The sequence below is a fragment of the Arachis duranensis genome, chromosome 3, assembly GCF_000817695.3.
Source record: "Arachis duranensis cultivar V14167 chromosome 3, aradu.V14167.gnm2.J7QH, whole genome shotgun sequence".
NCBI classification, from domain to species: domain Eukaryota; kingdom Viridiplantae; phylum Streptophyta; class Magnoliopsida; order Fabales; family Fabaceae; genus Arachis; species Arachis duranensis.
The window spans coordinates 12,720,247-12,739,023 of record NC_029774.3 but is presented as its reverse complement, the minus strand read 5'-3'; the positions used below and the strand labels follow the sequence as shown (position 1 = coordinate 12,739,023).

General features: G+C 35.7%; 2 protein-coding genes across 2 annotated transcripts in view; both read left to right on the top strand.

Moving 5' to 3' along the window:
- The first annotated feature begins 8,414 nt into the window (after window positions 1-8,414).
- On the top strand, window positions 8,415-12,280 carry LOC107477658 (GTPase LSG1-2). Its single transcript, XM_016097712.3, has 7 exons — window positions 8,415-8,873; window positions 9,145-9,249; window positions 9,341-9,427; window positions 9,631-9,724; window positions 10,216-10,272; window positions 10,781-10,860; window positions 10,961-12,280. Exons 1-7 carry the CDS (start codon window positions 8,632-8,634, stop codon window positions 12,099-12,101), a joined length of 1,806 nt encoding a protein of 601 aa, XP_015953198.1. The 5' UTR covers window positions 8,415-8,631; the 3' UTR covers window positions 12,102-12,280.
- Window positions 12,281-13,707: 1,427 nt separating this feature from the next.
- LOC107477657 (serine/threonine-protein phosphatase BSL3) overlaps window positions 13,708-18,777 on the top strand; it is a 10,808-nt gene continuing 5,738 nt past the window's right edge. Inside the window, exons 1-7 of the mRNA XM_016097711.3 lie at window positions 13,708-14,682; window positions 16,342-16,402; window positions 16,603-16,681; window positions 16,770-16,849; window positions 16,933-17,027; window positions 17,135-17,234; window positions 18,104-18,173. Of these exons, the coding sequence (XP_015953197.1) occupies window positions 14,238-14,682; window positions 16,342-16,402; window positions 16,603-16,681; window positions 16,770-16,849; window positions 16,933-17,027; window positions 17,135-17,234; window positions 18,104-18,173 (930 nt within the window). The 5' untranslated portion in view covers window positions 13,708-14,237. The remainder of the gene's footprint in view (window positions 14,683-16,341; window positions 16,403-16,602; window positions 16,682-16,769; window positions 16,850-16,932; window positions 17,028-17,134; window positions 17,235-18,103; window positions 18,174-18,777) is intronic.

The following is an 18,777-nucleotide window of genomic DNA, read 5'->3' as shown; positions in this document are numbered from 1 at the left end:
TGACCGTATATATATATATATATATACATGAAGAATGCTCAAAGTCAACAATGCTGCACTTATTTATAACAAACCAATAGGAAGTGTTACATCAAAAATAATAAACTAACAGATTTTATTTTTTCTTCAGATACAAAATGGGTGATTGGAAAATATAGATTAATGCAATTTGCAAGGTTGATGGGATTGTATGTTCTATGACAAAAAAGAGTAAAGATTTTGTAACTTTAGCATTCCATGATACTAGGACTAAAATCAGCAAATAATATGGGATGATAAACTTTTGACTACATGCTTAAGGAACTCAATTAACTATCAATTATATTAAGTTTTCTGATTAGAATAAAATATAAAAAATGGAGATTACTGTAAGGACAGTTTCATTTTGCTTTCATCTTTAATTTTTCATATGGCAAGAACTTGTATAAAGCATATTGGCTAACATTGAAGAAATAGCTTCATGAAAGATCACCATATACAAAGATAATCATATTTCAAATTACTGGCAATGTGAATTACTGCATTGCTATATTTGGTATCCACAAGTATGGTATCGAATGTTCTTTGTGATAATATAATATCCGACTTGTAGAAAATGAAAAATTTGAACAACGTGAACAATAGGTTGGAAATTTGGTCCAATGAAGTTAAAAAAAAAATACTCCCCCAAATTATCCAACAAAAAAATCTCATTCAATAATTCAAAAATTTTAGCCATTAATTATACTCTAGTTTATCAAAGCACTAGCTTTTCCCTCAAACACTCTGGTGTCACTGTCGTCGCTTGGTCTCCGACTAGCCTCCATCGTTGCCGCCGGAATCCTCCTCGCCCCCGCTGGTTCGTCAACAAGGATCCTTATCGGCGTTGCTCTCCTCCAGACCGGAAACGAATGGCGCCGCTGAGCTCATTCTTTCCGTTGCTGCTTGGCTTGCCATGCCACTGATGTCGCTCACCCCTAGTTAAAATAACCATTCACTTGAGGATAAAAATGATCAACCGCATATCTAGTGAATTGAATATCTAGCATATTTTAGTTATATATAACTAAACTCAATTCAATCAAATAACCATCTACATAGGAATTAAAATGACCATCCACATACCTACTAAAATGACCATCCTAAACTAATCATGATTGAATACTAGAACTTGAACTCAGGGAGGCGGCGAACGAAAGGACGGAACTCATCGGAGTCCCCGGTGGAGAGAGTGGCTTCCTGAATTTCGAAATCAACCTGAGGGAAAAGGAAGCCGATGAGGAGATTGAGCATGTAGATTCCGAGGCCGTAGGAGACGATGTAGAAGTCTTGGATCAAGTATATACGCAGAACGTAAATACAAGCAATGATTAAGGAACCAATCCAGCAGCGGAGCATGTGCGGCATGGTCTTGTCAAAGAAATGTTGATACTGTCGCGACACCGTGAATTTCAATCGCGATATGGCGTCATCCAATGAGAAATAGTCGGCGGAAGTGGAAGAGATCAACACTGATGAGAGGTGCAAAACGGCGTCACTATCCGGGTTGAAAGAGAACCTGCTGCGGTAATGAGGAGGCGGCGGTGTCAAGACCTTTGTGACGACGAAGATGACGGTTGCAAGAGAGACTGACGCCGTTGAAGGGTGTGGAGTGCAAAATGTATAACAAAAATGTTTGGTAACCAAAGAAAATCAACAAAAAACAGTCATAACTTGCCTTATTTAGCATTTATTAATTGTTGAGACAATTAATTAATGTTAAATAAGGCAAATTCTGGCTATTTTTTTGTCTACCTAACATTGTGAATGTATAATTGTTCGTAATGGTTTAAGTATTAATCTTAACGTTTTTAAATTTTAAAATTTGATAATAATTATTTAATTAATTAAGAATCTGATTTTTAATTTTAAATTTATCTTATTTTTTAATCATTATTCACTTTATTACTATATACATTATTTTTCTATACTTTTCCATTAATATCTAATTTCGTTGACTTGATGGCTAGGATAAAGGGTTGGTAGAATTGGACTAATCTAATGGTTGTGCCGAAAGAAAGTTCGGATTAGGTTTCTTTAGAAACCATATGATAAGAAATTTAAGTTACTTTATTTGATATGTTAAAAGAGTTTGCTATGTAAAATGTACTTATTTTCTCCTAAAACATTTTGTAAAATAATTACAAAAATAATACAAACGTAAATAATAATAGTATAATTTAGAAGTTGAAAAATATAAGTATAATACCATAATGACAATTACTTCTTTCAAAAACTGAATAATAAATTATCTTTTCTGATGTATCGAATGGTTCCTTTTGCACAATATTAATACATAAAATAATCATACATTTAATAATCCAACACTTCATTAAAATTTAGGTAAAAATAAACTTTTAGAATACACATTAAATATACTCTAAAGACTAAAATTATGCAAGTAATTTTCAAATTTTATAATTCGTAAAGATGGAAATAATACAATAAATTAGTTATATAATGTTGAATTTAATTATTTAAACATGATCATTCAAATAAAATATGTAACAGAATTTATTTTATTATTAAATACTCGTATAATTAGGCTTATTACGTGACAAAGATAACAAATATAAAAGGGTAATTTATCCTTTAATTTTTTTATATTTTTTAAAATGACTAGAGTAGTTACACTATAACCATATAAAATTTAAACTATACATAAACAACCATGCTATATATATAAAAAAATTATCCATTTACAAGAATACATATTTAGTGTTCATAAAAATATTTGAGGGTTAAGATAGATTAAGCTTGGTTTTTTATATATAAAATAAAAATAAAAATAAATTTTAGTTTTATTTTTTTTAATTTATAGATATGATGTTAAAATAAACAAAATAAAGGCGACTTTTAATGACTTTTAGTTTTAGTGCTGTAAAATGAAATTTATTTATTTATTTTTTACAAAAAAAAATTAATTATTTTATTAATTTTTATAGTTTTATTAAATTTTTAATTATAGTTTTTATATTTTTTTTATTTTCAATTAAGTTGTTACATTGTTTTTAATTTTATAATTAGGTCTTTTTTATTATTAAAAAAAAAGAAAAAAAGGACAAATATACACACGAATTTTCATACGGCGGATAGATGTACTCCTAATTTTTTAACGAATCATTTGTAATTTTGTACACAAGAATATAAAACTCTGTTGTCATTTCTACCCTTTCGTAGTTTGAGTAATTTTTCCGACGATGGTGGAAGCCAGGTGGCACATTATTGTGTGATGTGGCCGTTTAGGGTGACAGTAAAAAAAAATTATTACATTATTAAATTTATTAAATTAGAAAAAAAAGAAAAAATTTTACAAGTTATGTCTCTTCATTCTCTTCGTTCTTATAAGCCGGTGTTAAATGAAAACATGCCTTAGCAGAGAGTAAACAATGAGAGTAAAATTCTGAACACTTTACAATTACGTTCGTAGCAGTTCGTCGCTTTCGTTACATTCTGAAAGTAAAAGTGGTAGGGTGAGAAGCGTAAAAGTCCACACGCAGGCGTAGGTGAAGGAGGAGAGTTCAGCATTAGATGCGATCAAAGGTAGTGCTTCCTTTCCTTGAATATGTGTTTATTGCTACATTGAATGAAGTAGGTTGCCAACTCATTCTTTATTGTTTAATCTAAATAGTGTTCACATGTATATGTATTATGATATAAAAATGGATCAATTTGTGCACAAATTACTTGCATCAATTTGGTTATTCTATAGCTTGATTGAGAGTTTTTCGATAAATAGATAGCAAATCATATAACTTTTGTGTATCATCACAAGCGACGATTTGAGAGAAACATGAATGGAGTTCTGAAATATGTTGGAAGTGTGGTTGCTGTGATTCCTAGGGTGAATGTCGAAACCCTGAATACATTTTTTATAGTGGAGTTATTTAAGGATTTGGGGTATGTTTCTTTCAAAAAAATTTATTGGGTTGAGAATAAAATATCTAATGGTTTGCATTTAATCAGGCTCGACAGTGGTGTAGTTCGAATGTATGAATTTGCTATTGAAAATGGGAGAATATGCCATATTTATTGGGATTATACTGTTGATTTACCTGAGGAAATTGAATCGGTAGATGTTGTAGATGACGAGTCAAACCCAATTCCTGATACTGTTGAACAACTTACACCACAAAAAATCCTAAGAAGAAGAAGTAAGATGACAATGCATAGAAAGCCTACCCCGAAAAAGAAGATAAATATTAAGAAAAGAAACAAAAAAAATAGAACCAACCAAAATTGCAATCAAAGCCAAAAGCCAGCATCTTCCAATCCTGTTCCTACAATTCAACTAATGCAACAACCCGAATTCCCAAACACCAACCAAAACACCACCTAGCAGCAAAGTCCAGCAGAAGTCCCACCTCCTAATGCATCCCAAAAGCCCACCAAAAGTCACATTGAAGCCGAAACACAACCTGAAAGTGGAGTTAACGATGCAATGGGTCAAACTCCACAAATAGGTTAGAATGAAATGTCCACCCAACAATCTGAGAATAGTCAGAAGAACAAAAGAGTATCAAATAAGAGGCCAGCACTCACTGGTCAAAGGTTTGTGCAAGGAAGAAAGAATGAGACACCAAAGATCTTTGTTCCTCGTGTGGAGCCTGATTCTTCTTATTCAGATGATGACAGTGACTCTGACCCTGACTATTATTAGTACGAATCTGAAGATATACACAGTCCAATGTCATCCGATTGTGAGGATGATTATGATAGTGATCACAATGTGTGGCCTCAGAAAAATCCAACAATACCTTTTGGCCAAGTTCATCTGGAGCTTGAGATGGAGTTTGCTACCATGGATAAGTTTTAGAGATCCATGAAAAAGTATAATATTCAAATGAGAAGAAATATCAAATTCAGTAGGGTGGAGCCTACAAAATGTAAGGCAATTTGTTGGGATGAGAATTGTCCCTGGAACATATACTATTTTAGGTCAAATGAGCCGAGGAGCTATCAAGTGAAGATTTTTGTGGATTAGCACATCTGTGTTCGAAGACATAGTAACAAGTCTGCAGATAGGGTGTGAGTTACTGAGATGCTAGAAGAAAATATTATATACCAACAAAAAATCACTTGTGCGGAGGCCGAAACTTGGTTTAAGAAGGAGTTTGATGTAATAATTAATTATAAGAAGATCCAGAGAGCCATGAAAAAGGCAAGAAAAAATATTGAAGGATCAGAGAGAAAACAATATGCTGAGTTGATGGATTACCTTAACCAAATACTGCTTGTAAATCCAGGTTCAACAGTGCACTTAGATACCACTCCAATGCTTGATTCGCTGCCCTTGTTCAAGAGAGTTTACATTTCTGTTGAGACATATAAGAAGGGTTTTGTCCTAGGGTAAAGACCTCTGTTTTGATGCCTATAGGCATAGACTTGTTTAATATTTTGCAAGGTTGAATTGTAGTTTGGTGTTTAGGCTTCTGACTTAATGACTTGTGTTCCAATTTGTTTTTAATGACAGTTTGTAGTTATGCTTATTTATTTATTTATTTATTGGTGACGGGAAAGAAAACAGTTATGCTTACTTATTGTTCATCTTCTTGTTGATCAAGTGTTGATTATTATGAATTAGCTCTTCAGTTGTTTATTGCACAGGACTTGTATTAGAAATAAAATTGAAACAAATATTTGTATTCAAATATTGATGAAAATGAAAGCTACAACACAGCCTTTACCATATATTTTCCAAATGGAATTATAATTACTGATGAAATATGTTAATAAACAACCACAAAATACATATACTTATCCATAAGTATATATACTGTATCCATTTTCTAATGTTCTTCAACTCTTGATTAATCCCATCAATTGTCTACAACATCTTCATTTCTTTTTCTACTTTTCAGTTGCTTTCTTCTACAGACCTTCATTTGCTTTTTTCATTCTGCTCAGAATCCCACAATCTCTTCCAGCATCAATAACTTCATTAGCCCAAATGAAATAATCACACCACAATGCAACCTTCTACATCATGAATTCGATGACAATTTCAACCATTTCACATAAGATTCACAACATTTATCATCATAAACAAATTGAGAATTCACATACCTCCCATAACAGACAATGAAGAAACAATCTTCTAGGGTTCTATTATGTAGCAGACTCAAGCATCACTGTATCAAGTCCATACAGACACTTGCCAAGTTGCCATTGTTGTAGTCGAACTTCTTCTTCTTCCTATTCTTTGGCGTAGAAGATGAGCCACTACAACTACTGGCATAAACATGAGGTATATCCTTCTTTCGTTGAGATTGTGAGATTTTAATACCTTAGAATTTACAAACTTCTATTACGATAGATAAGAAGAAGATCTCCTCTGTTAGGGTTCGAAGTAATTAGAGAAGGAAGAGGATGAACAGTAATCCCATTATGCCATTTTCTTATTTTTATTTTAACATATTTAATAATATAATAATTTTTATTTTTTACTTTGTCATCCTAAACGGTCACATCATACAATAACGTGTCACTTGGCTTTTATCACTCTGGAAAAAATTATTCAGGCTACGGAAAGATAGAAATGATAACAAAATTTTATATTGGTGTGTACAAACGATTCATTAAAAAATGAGTAAAGGACAAATCCGTCCCTGACCTTTTTTTTCGTGGACATTTTCGTCCCTGGGAATTGGAAAATACTTTAATGTCCCTGACCCCCCGAAAAAGTGGACATATCTACCCCTCCGTTAGAGTCGCTCCATTTGGCTTGACGAAAAATGGTGACGTAGCTCCCATAGCGCTGACCTAACCGTTACGGGCTGCCACATGGGATGGGCTTTTAAAAAGAGGACGTATTAGTCCCCACGAACCAAAACGTTGCCGTTTCTCTCCCACCCCCAATCTATGAAATCCTTGAGCCCTAATCCTTCAACAAAGTATGCGTCATTTACGATGTCATCTGTTCATGAACCAAATTTATAATTTTCTCATGAATGGCTCTCTTCCTTTTCATCACATCAACCCATTGACCGGAAGGACCCTGCAATTATGCATCGTTTACGATGTCAAGGTAATACGATAAGACAACTAGCTCATGACGAAAGCCAGAAAATCACAGATATTATTCCTAGTGGCTTGTTAGGGGTAGGCATTGTAAACTCATACATGATATATCATGGAACATGAATGATCATTAACATGGATATCAATATGTGTGAGATGACACTAACAACCATGAAACAACACACAAAAAATTAAGTTAATGGAAACACAAACTACCAGTACATGCTTTGATTTAGCTGCTTCCCCTTCAGCTTCCAAGATAGTCTGCTTTGACCTGAAAATTACCCTATCTAGTTAATTTATGATAAAATGATCAAGCCATTAGACAATTTGTATATAATCTTATACTCACCTAAACTTTTTCAAATGCTCTGAAAATGCAAGGGCCATTAACTCCCCAATTTTCAATACATTCTTGAACATCGGATGCAGACCCTCACATGGCAAATCCTTTACTCTTCGAATAGACTCCTTGGATGGTAAGGGTTTTGTCTTCATATATAAATGGAATGCATTGTTACATGTTTTCTGCAATGACTCCAATTCTGCAGTAGTATCAATAATTTTCCTTACTCTATCTGAAACAAGGTCAAGAACTGTTTGAGAGAATCAGCCATAAACAGTTTCTCCTTTTGCCATTGTCTGTTCAATTTTCGACATTACTCCAGTCATATTCTGCAAGACCTCTTTTTCGGTGGGAGCAGTTTTTATTGGCTTCGTCAGAAACAAATGAAGATCTAATAGGTAAGCCATATCCTCCGATGTCACGAAGGAATAAGCAGTGCCAGTACGGCTAGCCCTTGCAACCCTTCCAACACGATGAACGAATATCTTAGGCTTTGGAGGGAAGTCCCAATTAATAACATTATCAAGCAACGGAATATCAATGCCACGAGCTGCAACATCCGTCACAATCAATAGCATCGTTTTCCTCGACCTAAACCTTGCGTAGGATGGGGTTTGATGGATTAGGGCTCAAGGATTTCATAGATTTGGGGTGGGAGAGAAATGACAACGTTTTGGTTCTTGGGACTAATACGTCCTCTTTTCAAAAGTCCATTCCACGTGACAGCCTGTAACGGCCAGGTCAGCGCTACGAGAGTTACGTCACCGTTTTCCGTCAGGCCAAACGGAGCGACTCTAACGAAGGGGTAGATATGTCCACTTTTCCAGGAGGTTAGGGACATTAAAATATTTTCCAATTCTCGGGGACGAAAATGTCTGCGAAAAAAAGATCAGGGACGGATTTGTCCTTTATTTATCTATCTTAGGTATAAAAATCTATGTATACTTTTATTTATTTTTTTATAAAAAATATTAGAAACTGAATATTTTTTTATAAATTAAAAATATTTATAATTAAAAATTTAAAATCGGGAAAAAAAAAAAACTAATAGCGTATACCCTAGGAACTGGAATCGATAAACCACAGCCAAACACCGCACCTCTTCCCTGCAACCAGCAAAACGAACAAACAAACAAACAAGGCACGAAGACGATCCCTGTTTCAGTGTTTCTACTTTCTAGGGTTTAACTTCGTTAGGGTCTTTGAGCTCACCTCCATTGATTTCCGAAGATTCGCTTTAATCAAAGATGGGAAAGAACGATAGCCAGAAGACAGGGCTCGGGAGAGCCCTTGTGAAGCACCACAACAAGATGGTACAGCAGACCAAGGACAAGAACCGCTTCTACAAGAAGAAGTTTCTAGAATCGTTCACCGAAGTCTCCGATATCGAGGCCATTCTTGAACAATCTGAGGAGCTTCTAGAACAAGAGCTAGAAGAACCCACCTTCCTCCCTGATCGCACCGCCGCACCCGCCCTTGTAATCAATTTGTGAGTCTTTTATTGTTGTTTAATTTTAATGAACATGTTGGTGAAGTGTAAGAGTGATTTATTTGGCGAAAAACTAGTAATATGCTTGGATGGACATTGTGTTTGAAATATCTTAGAATCAAAATCATATTGGAGAAATAATGATTTTTGATACAGCATATTAAGAAAAAGCTAAGCATGCATGCTGCAGCCAAAAAAAATTAGCATTGTGTTTATTGTGAAGAGTTTGTAACTATTAGTTTGTGTGTTTGTTTGATTTATTTGAGAGTAGGGATCCAGGATCAGGTTCTGGTGACATGTTGACGCCTGAAGAGATGAGGGAGCAGCAAAAAAGGGAGGAGGCACTGCATGCTAGCAGTCTCAGAGTTCCGCGCAGGCATGCATTTTCTTTTATCAGGAGTAATTAATTCTCCTTTGATTGGTTTTGTTTTAGCTCACTGCTTTGTTTTTTTTGGCCTCTAGTTTAGGCCACCATGGAGTGCTGACATGTCGGTTGAGGAGCTTGATGCAAATGAAAGACAAGCATTCTTGGCTTGGCGTCGCAACCTAGCAAGGTTAGATTTGTATATGCGGTTTATTTTGTGGTGGTATTGATTTTAGTAAGTGCAAAATGATGAACTTCTTAGTTAACGGGAAAAGGAATATCATTTACCTGTAGTGGTAGTTATAAACGATGAATTCTGTTAGTGGCATATCAAAATAATAAAAAGTATGTATATTTGTTTAAATTCATATCGGTAGCATGACGATGTTTCAGACTTGAGGAAAATAAGAAGCTCATTCTTACTCCATTTGAGAAAAATCTTGATATCTGGAGACAGCTCTGGCGGGTTGTTGAACGCAGTGATTTGGTGAGTTCGTTTGATCCTAGATGTTTAACTTTGGAATTTATACTTCACGATTGTTAAAGTATTCCAAATTTTTTTTTCTTTTTCTTTTTCAATTCAAGTTTGCATGAGTTTGGTTAACACCTATGTTGCACAAATGCTGTCTGGTCTTTTGTTGTTTTTGATTTAACTGTATTGATTACATTGCATAGAGTTCAAGCCTCTCTTTTGATTAACTCTTGTTGTTTTTTTTTTTGGGTTCCGTTTTGACCAAGTATAATAACCTACTTGTTATCCCTCTGAAATTAATATAAATGTATTATTTTCTACCTACTTTCATAAGGGTATTTACCATGAGAGTATTTCATAATTCTATTTTTAATTATTTCAGATACTGTATTTGTATAGAAATATAGTTAATGCATTAACCTTTTTCTGCTAAATCTCTTTGTTTTTTCTTTATGTGCAAGAATTATTGATGATTATAACCTCACCCTCTCACACTTTCTTATCAGCTTGTTATGGTGGTCGATTCTCGTGATCCCCTGTTCTATCGCTGTCCTGATCTTGAGGTAATATGCTTTTTGGTATTTTGGTCTTTTTTCTTCCTCAAAGGAATGCTTACTTGACAAGTCTGGAGTAGAGTTCACTAGCTCTGTAGCAAACCTGACTATCTAAGCTATGACTGAAGGTTACAACATGAAAAATGATCGGAAGCCATAATTCATCTTTCTAATTATCCTCTTAACTTCTAATAAAGAAAATTTTGAATTTTTTTAATCTTTTCAAAAATAGCATATATATTTGAATTTTTACTCATTTAAGTATTAGGTGGATAATTAGGATTCTAATAATTCCTCTTAAAAAAATAAATAAATATAGAAAATGTTTGTACTGGATTTCTTTTGCAGCAGCTTTAGTGTCGTGACATTCAAGGAAGTCACAACTTTGATTTTTGCCAGATATATATGTCTTAAATCTGTTTATCTTACTCTGAAGCATCCTTATCTGTTGTAAGAACCATTCTGTGTTATGTATGCCATGCATGATCTGTTGTTCTTTGCTTTTACTTTGGGACAGGCTTATGCACGAGAGGTTGATGAGCATAAACGAACTCTGCTTTTGATTAATAAGGCAGATCTTCTACCTGCTTCTATCAGGTCCAAATGTCCCACTTAGGGTTTATACGGTATCAGATCATTGAACGTTACTTTTTATCTTGCTTAGATTCTGATTTTGTCTTCCCTTTTTCTTCTACAGAGAGAAGTGGGCAGAATACTTTCGTGCTCATGATATTTTGTTCATTTTCTGGTCTGCTAAAGCTGCTTCTGCAGCTCTGGAATGCAAAAAGCTTGGTTCATCTCAGGAGGCTGTTAACACTGGGGGAACCAATAACCCAGATACAAAGATATATGGAAGGGATGAGCTCTTGGCACGTTTACAATCAGAGGCAGAAGAGATTGTTGAAATGAGGAGAAATTCAAGCTCCTCTGACACAGGGCCATCTAACATCAAAGCATCGGGTGAAAATGCTGCTGGTAATTCATCATCAAGTAACGTAATTGTGGGATTTGTTGGATATCCTAATGTGGGGAAAAGTTCAACCATCAATGCTCTTGTCGGTCAAAAAAGGGCTGGTGTCACCTCTACCCCGGGAAAAACAAAGCACTTCCAGACATTAATTATTTCTGACAAACTTACCCTTTGTGATTGCCCTGGATTAGTTTTTCCGTCATTCTCAAGCTCCAGATATGAGATGGTTGCTTGTGGAGTGCTGCCTATTGATAGGATGACTGAACACAGGGAGTCTGTCCAAGTTGTAGCCAATAGAGTCCCAAGACATGTCATAGAGGAGGTTTATAAAATCACTCTTCCAAAGCCTAAGCCGTATGAACCACAATCCCGGCCCCCTTTGGCATCCGAGCTTTTGAGAGCATATTGTGCATCTCGTGGCTATGTCTCCTCTAGTGGGCTGCCTGATGAAACTAGGGCTGCTCGTCAGATCCTGAAAGATTACATTGATGGGAAGCTGCCTCACTTCCAATTGCCCCCGGGTATGTTAAACGAAGAGCTGCCTGTGGAAGATCACATGGGACAACATGACTTGGCTAACTTGCATGAGTCAGATTCATCTGGTATTGAACAGTCTTCAGATGTTGAGAGCGAGGTTACACCAAATCTTGATCACATATTGGACGACCTCAATTCGTTTGACATGGCCAATGGACTTGCTTCAAAGAAAGTTACTGTCAAGAAAGCTAAGGCGTCGTCTCATAAGCACCATAAGAAGCCTCAGAGGAAGAAGGATCGTTCATGGAGGGCAGGGAATGATGATGGTGATGGCATGCCGGTTGCAGGATTCTTTCAGAAACCAGTAAATACTGGTCCTACGAAGGTCTGATCGGGTTATATGATGCCCTATGATTTTTGTACATCACCTTAGTTTGACCCACATGTACATTTTATGAGGTGTTGAAATGATGTCTTGTTTGTTTGTAAGGCATTGCAGAAATAGATCATTGTAGGCAATCTCTCTCTGAGGCTTGCCACATATGAGGAAGTTTCTATTTGGGAGAAAGCCTTTTTGTCTGGATGGCATAGGACTGAAAATAAAATAATTTGATAGGTAAATTACAACTTGAAAAATCTAGTACCAACTACCAAGGCATTGCCTAATGATACAGGATACTAGGTACTATTAAGCCGAGAAACAATTCTCTTATTCTTTGCTCATTTAAGTAGATAATCTCAAATCAAAGGGAAAGCCTGTCTGCCATTCGAAAGAAATTTATCTCGTTATAATAATAAAATCTTTTTTTCCTGTTTCTGAAATTGATAGTTATTTTGTTTTTGTTTTGTTTTGTCACCTTATTTCAATTATCATAAGATCATATTATAACACCTTTGCCTATCTCTGTCACTCTATCAGTCACCTTATCGGGTGAGATCTTAATGGGTTTAAGCAAAATTTGGTATTATAACATCGATTATAACATTGAGTCTTTTTTCTACTATGAGAAATTTTCATGGATTCTATTCGTGCCATATTTTGATGAGCAGGATCTTCTGTAGCACAAAGATAAGCCCATAGCATACTTAATGACATTGGATAAGAAAGAAGGAAATAATACTAGTTAAGCTTTCAGAGAGGATAAATGGATATATTATAATTTTCGTTGAAATCTAAATACAAATGATGTGAACTCCTCTTTATATAGAGGTCTCTGAAGGATAACAATATCTTATAGAATTTAAACAAATATCAGCTGAAGAATAAGCCTTATCTTTTTCTGACTTTACCTAGACACGCGACAGAGATCACTTTATTTTAGTACACTCAATAATTATACATAGTAGAGACATTTGTTTTAGTAAATGGATGACTTAAAATAATCTTCTGAAAGGGTCCCATTATTGTTTGAAAAAGATGATGTATCATCACATGCCAAATTGACTGATCTAAGATTTATATCCGGATCTTGTAAATAGTTAAGCAGATCTTCAGTGTTCTCTTCATTAAAATCTTGAACATTTTGCAGATATGAGTCATATAAATCTAAATATGGACCTTTAGTATCATTGGGTATTCTTGCATCAATTTTGGTTGGACTTGGTGATAAGGTATATACTCTACCACTTTATATTTATTTTAAATATATTCTTAAATTCTTCTATTTTTTATTATATTTTTTAAAAATAATAATTATCCAAAATTCCAAATGGCCTAAATATAGCGCTTCGTGTCAGCATCTTACTTGCTGAGCTGTCATTAAGGTAAAGCACTCCTTAGAATCAGGAAACCGGTTAACACCGTTAAATCGCCTGACCAATCCTCGTTTGTTCCGGTTACTTATCCGCTCTGCCGCCGCCCTCCCCCGGTCATCCTAACAACCCCCCTTTACCTTACCGGCTCATTCCGGTCACTGACCGCACTCCTTTTCTCTCTTTTTTCTAAACACAACCATCCTTAATCATTATTAATTAAATCCCCCGATAAACCACGACATTTCCGTAGAAATAACAAAAATAATTCCAGAGAATAAAATCAGAGAGAATGAGAGAGAAAAAGACACAATTGGTGTTCTTTAATTTTTAATTTTCAAGACAATTTTATATTAATTTTAGTTTTTGCGCTTTGGGGCCAGAGTGTTTGTTTATGTTCTCCGTTCCGTTCCATTTCGGTTCCGTTCACCGCTTATTTTCTTTCGTTTCTAGTTTCGCACAGAAACAGAAATAGATAGATAGATACAGAAACAGTGAGCGAGAGAGAGAGAGAGAAACGGAACAAACCTAACCGAATTTCTCGGGAAAATTTTCGTGTAGTGTATTTTTTATTATTTGTTTTGGTAATTGTTGGAATTGAAGAGTGGAGGATTGTTCGAGTTAGGGTTTTTGAATTAAGTTGTCCCGTTTTGGAGGCGAGGTTATTCGTGCGGATTATTCTCGAGCTGAATCGGTAATGTTGGTTTGGAGTGCGATTTCGCCGGAATTGTAACTACGATCTCGACGGAACTGCTCAAATCATAGGGTTGAAGCAATGGATGTTGATTCCTCGATGGTGCCGGAGGCTAATCACGATCCGGCGGCGCAAAACCACACGGCGGAAAGGGAGCAGCAGCAGCAGTTAAGGGAGTCTCCATCGCCTACGTCGTCGCCGCCGACTTCATCCTCCGGCGACGGGTCTCCGACGCATTCGCCGGCGAATCATCAGCAGCTGCAGGCGGCAGCTCAGGTGCAGCAGAGTCCGGTGGTTGGTCCGAGGTTGGCGCCAACTTACTCGGTGGTTGACGCGATTCTGGAGAAAAAGGAGGACGGTCCAGGGCCAAGGTGTGGCCACACGCTAACGGCGGTGGCTGCGGTTGGAGAAGAAGGCGCACCAGGGTACATTGGTCCGCGGTTGATTCTGTTTGGCGGTGCCACCGCTCTGGAAGGGAATTCCGCAGCGTCAGGAGCTCCTGCTTCCCCTGGAAATGCTGGCATACGTATGTATTTTAACTTTCATAACTGTTTTCTTCTCTCGAGATGAATAAGTAGTTAAGATGCTAAGTATTTTCAATTTTGGTGTTGTTAGTTTGGTTAGAATATGGGAAATCTATTCTAAGCTGTGCGCTTTGCATGGTTGATGTGTTTTAAAGCTGAATTAAATTTTTAGCTGCGGGATTTGGGTTTTGTAGAGTTATTATCATGGATGTTTAAATGCATAGCTTAACTAAGCACCGATTGAATTGTGGTTCTGAAGATACCTCTGTTTGTTTTGAATTTTCATTTTCTCTTTTCAGAATTTTAGAATTTTGTGAAGTGGAGAGAAACTGTTTTATCTGTTAACATTTTTTCTGCCATGATTTTCTGGCCAAACATGTGTTTTCATAGCTTAAGCTTTCTTGCATAACGACCTTTGACCAATATAGCAAGGCGTGGAAATGGAAATATGATGAAAGAAGGGCGGTTTTTCAAGGTTGTTCAATTTTCACGGCTTCACCTTGATGTCTGATGGACTGTTTCTCTAGTTTTGGAGACTATTGCTCTCATAAGCCTTGCTTTGGATAGTTTATTATCCTGGGAGTACAACTCAATAAAAAGTGTTGAGAACCTGTAGGTTCTTACCAGTTCACTGTTTGTTGACTTTGTTTCCTTTTTCCTTTATGGTTTGTAGATAAAATTGGAAGTTGGCTAAAGTTAAGTTTCATATTGCCGCATAGCTCTGTTCCCTCTTGTAGGGAACAAGAAGCTGTTGAGAAAAGAAAAACAACATTTCCTAGTGAACACTTAATTCCATTTGCTTTCTTTCCTTCCTTCAAGATAATTTCAAGCAATGGACTTACCGATTTGGTGATCCTTTATTTCATTTATATTTTTCAACTCCACTTCATTTTGTTATGTTCCACTCCAGTTGTGATATTTACTAGCTACATCCTCTTCATAGCATTGTTTTTATCCATGTAGTCAGTTTCACCTATTAGGAAAATGTTTATTTGTTGTTGATTATGTTTTATTCTCATGAGCATGCCATAGCTTTTATCATATGTCTTCATCTATAGCAAGGTTGAGCATTGAACAATCCATCTTGCTGTGGATATTTCAATTCCCCCCCACATAGTTGCTGATAGCGGTTTATCATGTTATATGTAAACGTTCCTTAAAGCTTTGAATTTAAAAAAATAAAATATTATTTCTTTTTAGCTTTTTTTTTTTTTTTTTTTTGAAAATCTGAATCTTTAGTTTTTCATTTGCAGTAATATGTTGTTTTAATAGTAAATTTACTCAAATCACTTGACATAGTTTGTTTTAACAAATTTGATAGTTGGTTTTTCCCCCCTTAATTTTAATTATTGAATATACTTCTGTTCTATTTCTCAAGTCCAAGTCAAAATAGGTTGCTGCTGTTGTACATTATTTCTGATTCATGCCAATATCGGAAACTAAACACTGAAAACTTGATTGGGCGAAAAGTCTTAATTTGATAGACATTTTGCATCATCTGCTCATCTTCGTAGGGATACTGAAAGATGAACACTGATATGACTTGCTTTATGTGTCTATTTTTTTTTTTGGTTTTCTTTTCTGTTTTTTCATCTGATATTGGTTGGATCAATAATTTTTATGCTTGGATTTGATGATGACCTATTTTATTGGCTTTACAGGTTTAGCTGGTGCGACAGCTGATGTCCACTGTTATGACGTCTTAACTAAGAAATGGTCTAGGTAAGCTTTGGGCGAGGTTATCACCCTTGAGTTCCTTTTACTTGCTAGCTGTATCCAAACTCTGAAACAAAGGAACTAGTTCGATTTCCTATTCCTTTCTCCTTATTTTCCTATCTCCCAATCATATTATAAGACTTAAAGGAAAGCTTGTATACCCTTTTTTACTTAACTTCTGTTCTAAAAAGGACAATATAATGCAGGATAACTCCCTTTGGAGAGCCTCCAACCCCAAGAGCTGCACATGTGGCGACTGCTGTGGGAACAATGGTAGTTATTCAGGTAGTGTGCCAAGGGTACTTCTACAATTATCTTAGTATTGATTATATCACTAGCCTAGTCCTTAGTGGAATATTTCATTGCTGAACAGGGTGGCATTGGTCCAGCTGGTTTGTCAGCTGAGGACCTTCATGTTCTTGATCTGACACAACAACGGCCACGATGGCATAGGTTAGGCTTGGAAAATATTCTTTTGAATTCCTTTTTACCTAAGGGTCTTTATCAGTTATAATGGGTTATGAATGTTGTGCCAGGGTTAATGTTCCAGGACCTGGACCAGGGCCACGTTATGGACATGTTATGGCTTTGGTGGGGCAGCGGTATCTCATGGCAATTGGAGGCAATGATGGTAACTACCCAAATGCTAGCTTTGTGACATTGTCTTCCTTGGGTGATTTTTCTTGCCTTTGTATCTAAATTTATTGTGTTTTTAAAGTTTTCCCCCCTGCTTTCTAGGAAAGAGACCTTTAGCCGATGTATGGGCCTTAGACACAGCAGCCAAGCCTTATGAATGGCGCAAGTTGGAGCCAGAAGGAGAGGGTCCGCCTCCATGCATGTACTGTGTCCATGAACTCTTACCTTTTCCTTTCTTTATCTAATATTTTGACCAAACTATGTTCATAACAATTTAAATAGTTGTAAATATTATGGCGATTTTCTGCTGTGTTTGATGTATATAACTAGGTTTTGAGGGTTATTATTTAAGTTATTGCGATTGAATGATTTAATTTAAAATTTTAAACTGTTATTTTCCAGGTTCTGAGGCTTTGTAGATATGTGGATGTCGTATGTTTTGTGGATGAAATATTTTTGTCAATATTTGTTTTGCTTATAGTTTTGAATACCAGCAAAACAAATCCCCAGTTATCAAATTATTTTCATTAGTGAGGCCCATGCTTAAAATTTTTCTTTAGTGTCCTGTTTCTACCGTGATTTCCTGTAATTTTCATTGGCTCTGCCATATCAAGCATAGTATCCATCCATTGGCTAACTGTTGCTAATGTGTGCTTGCTTATTCGTTGTTCTCTTAATCATTTCACAATAATTTCATTGTTTTCGGAGTTGATTGACAGTATAGTATGTTAGTATGATTATCTTAATTTTCTGCTTGCTTTTTTGTGTGAAGGTCATGAGATTTGAGCTAGGGGTCTGTAATTGATGCTGGACTCATTGCATGGAATATAATTTAGATGCTATACTATAATTTTCTTATTGTTCTGTTTCTGGAGTCAAGCAAAAAGCTGTATGTGTTATTTTAATTTATTTTTAATTTAAAGGAGTACTATGCCTCTTTACCTTTGTAGCTGTCAGAAAAATAACTTCGTAAAACTCTGTATTTATTTAAGTTAGCTATCATTTTGTCCTTGAAAGTATAGTTTTGATAATCTGGGGTTAAGTTTCCACTTTGTCATTACTTTTGAGTAGGTATGCAACCGCAAGCGCACGCTCTGATGGGCTGCTTCTGCTTTGTGGAGGGCGGGACGCCAATAGTATTGTGAGTTATCTCTTATAATTGATGCGTTCTAATTCTATTTGTAATCTTACACATTCTCGTTTTATTGATTTGGTCCATCTTGGAAACCTTTTTATGGGGGATATACTTACATCTGGTTATTAGTGATATCCTTTTCCTGCTATCGGTTTATCTCCTTGCCTTATGGTTTGCTTGAATAGCAGCAGAGGTAATTAATCTAGGGTGAGGATGAAGTATCCTTGATTTTTATAAGCAAGAAAGCAGTTTTATTATTAGCACAGGGGAACAGTTTGTCCAAACTGGTTTAATCGAAGGAAGGATCACTGTCTTTCATGATTGAACTTCCGAAAAGTGTGTTGTCTTGTTTTTGAGCTTGCCTGACCAAATGTTGACTATGTCTCTCGAGATTTTCTCCGTCTTTCAAGATTCTCCCTTCAGAGTGGATGGCATATCGTAACCGAAATGTTTGTACCTATGTTTAAGTAATTGAATGTTTTTCTTCTGGATATTTAATTTTAAACGAACACACTCAATTGTTGGACTTCGAGTACACCAAATGGGTTAGTTTCTAAACGGGTACCAAATAAAGTTTGCAACTGCTTTGGCAGTCTATAACGTACAAATA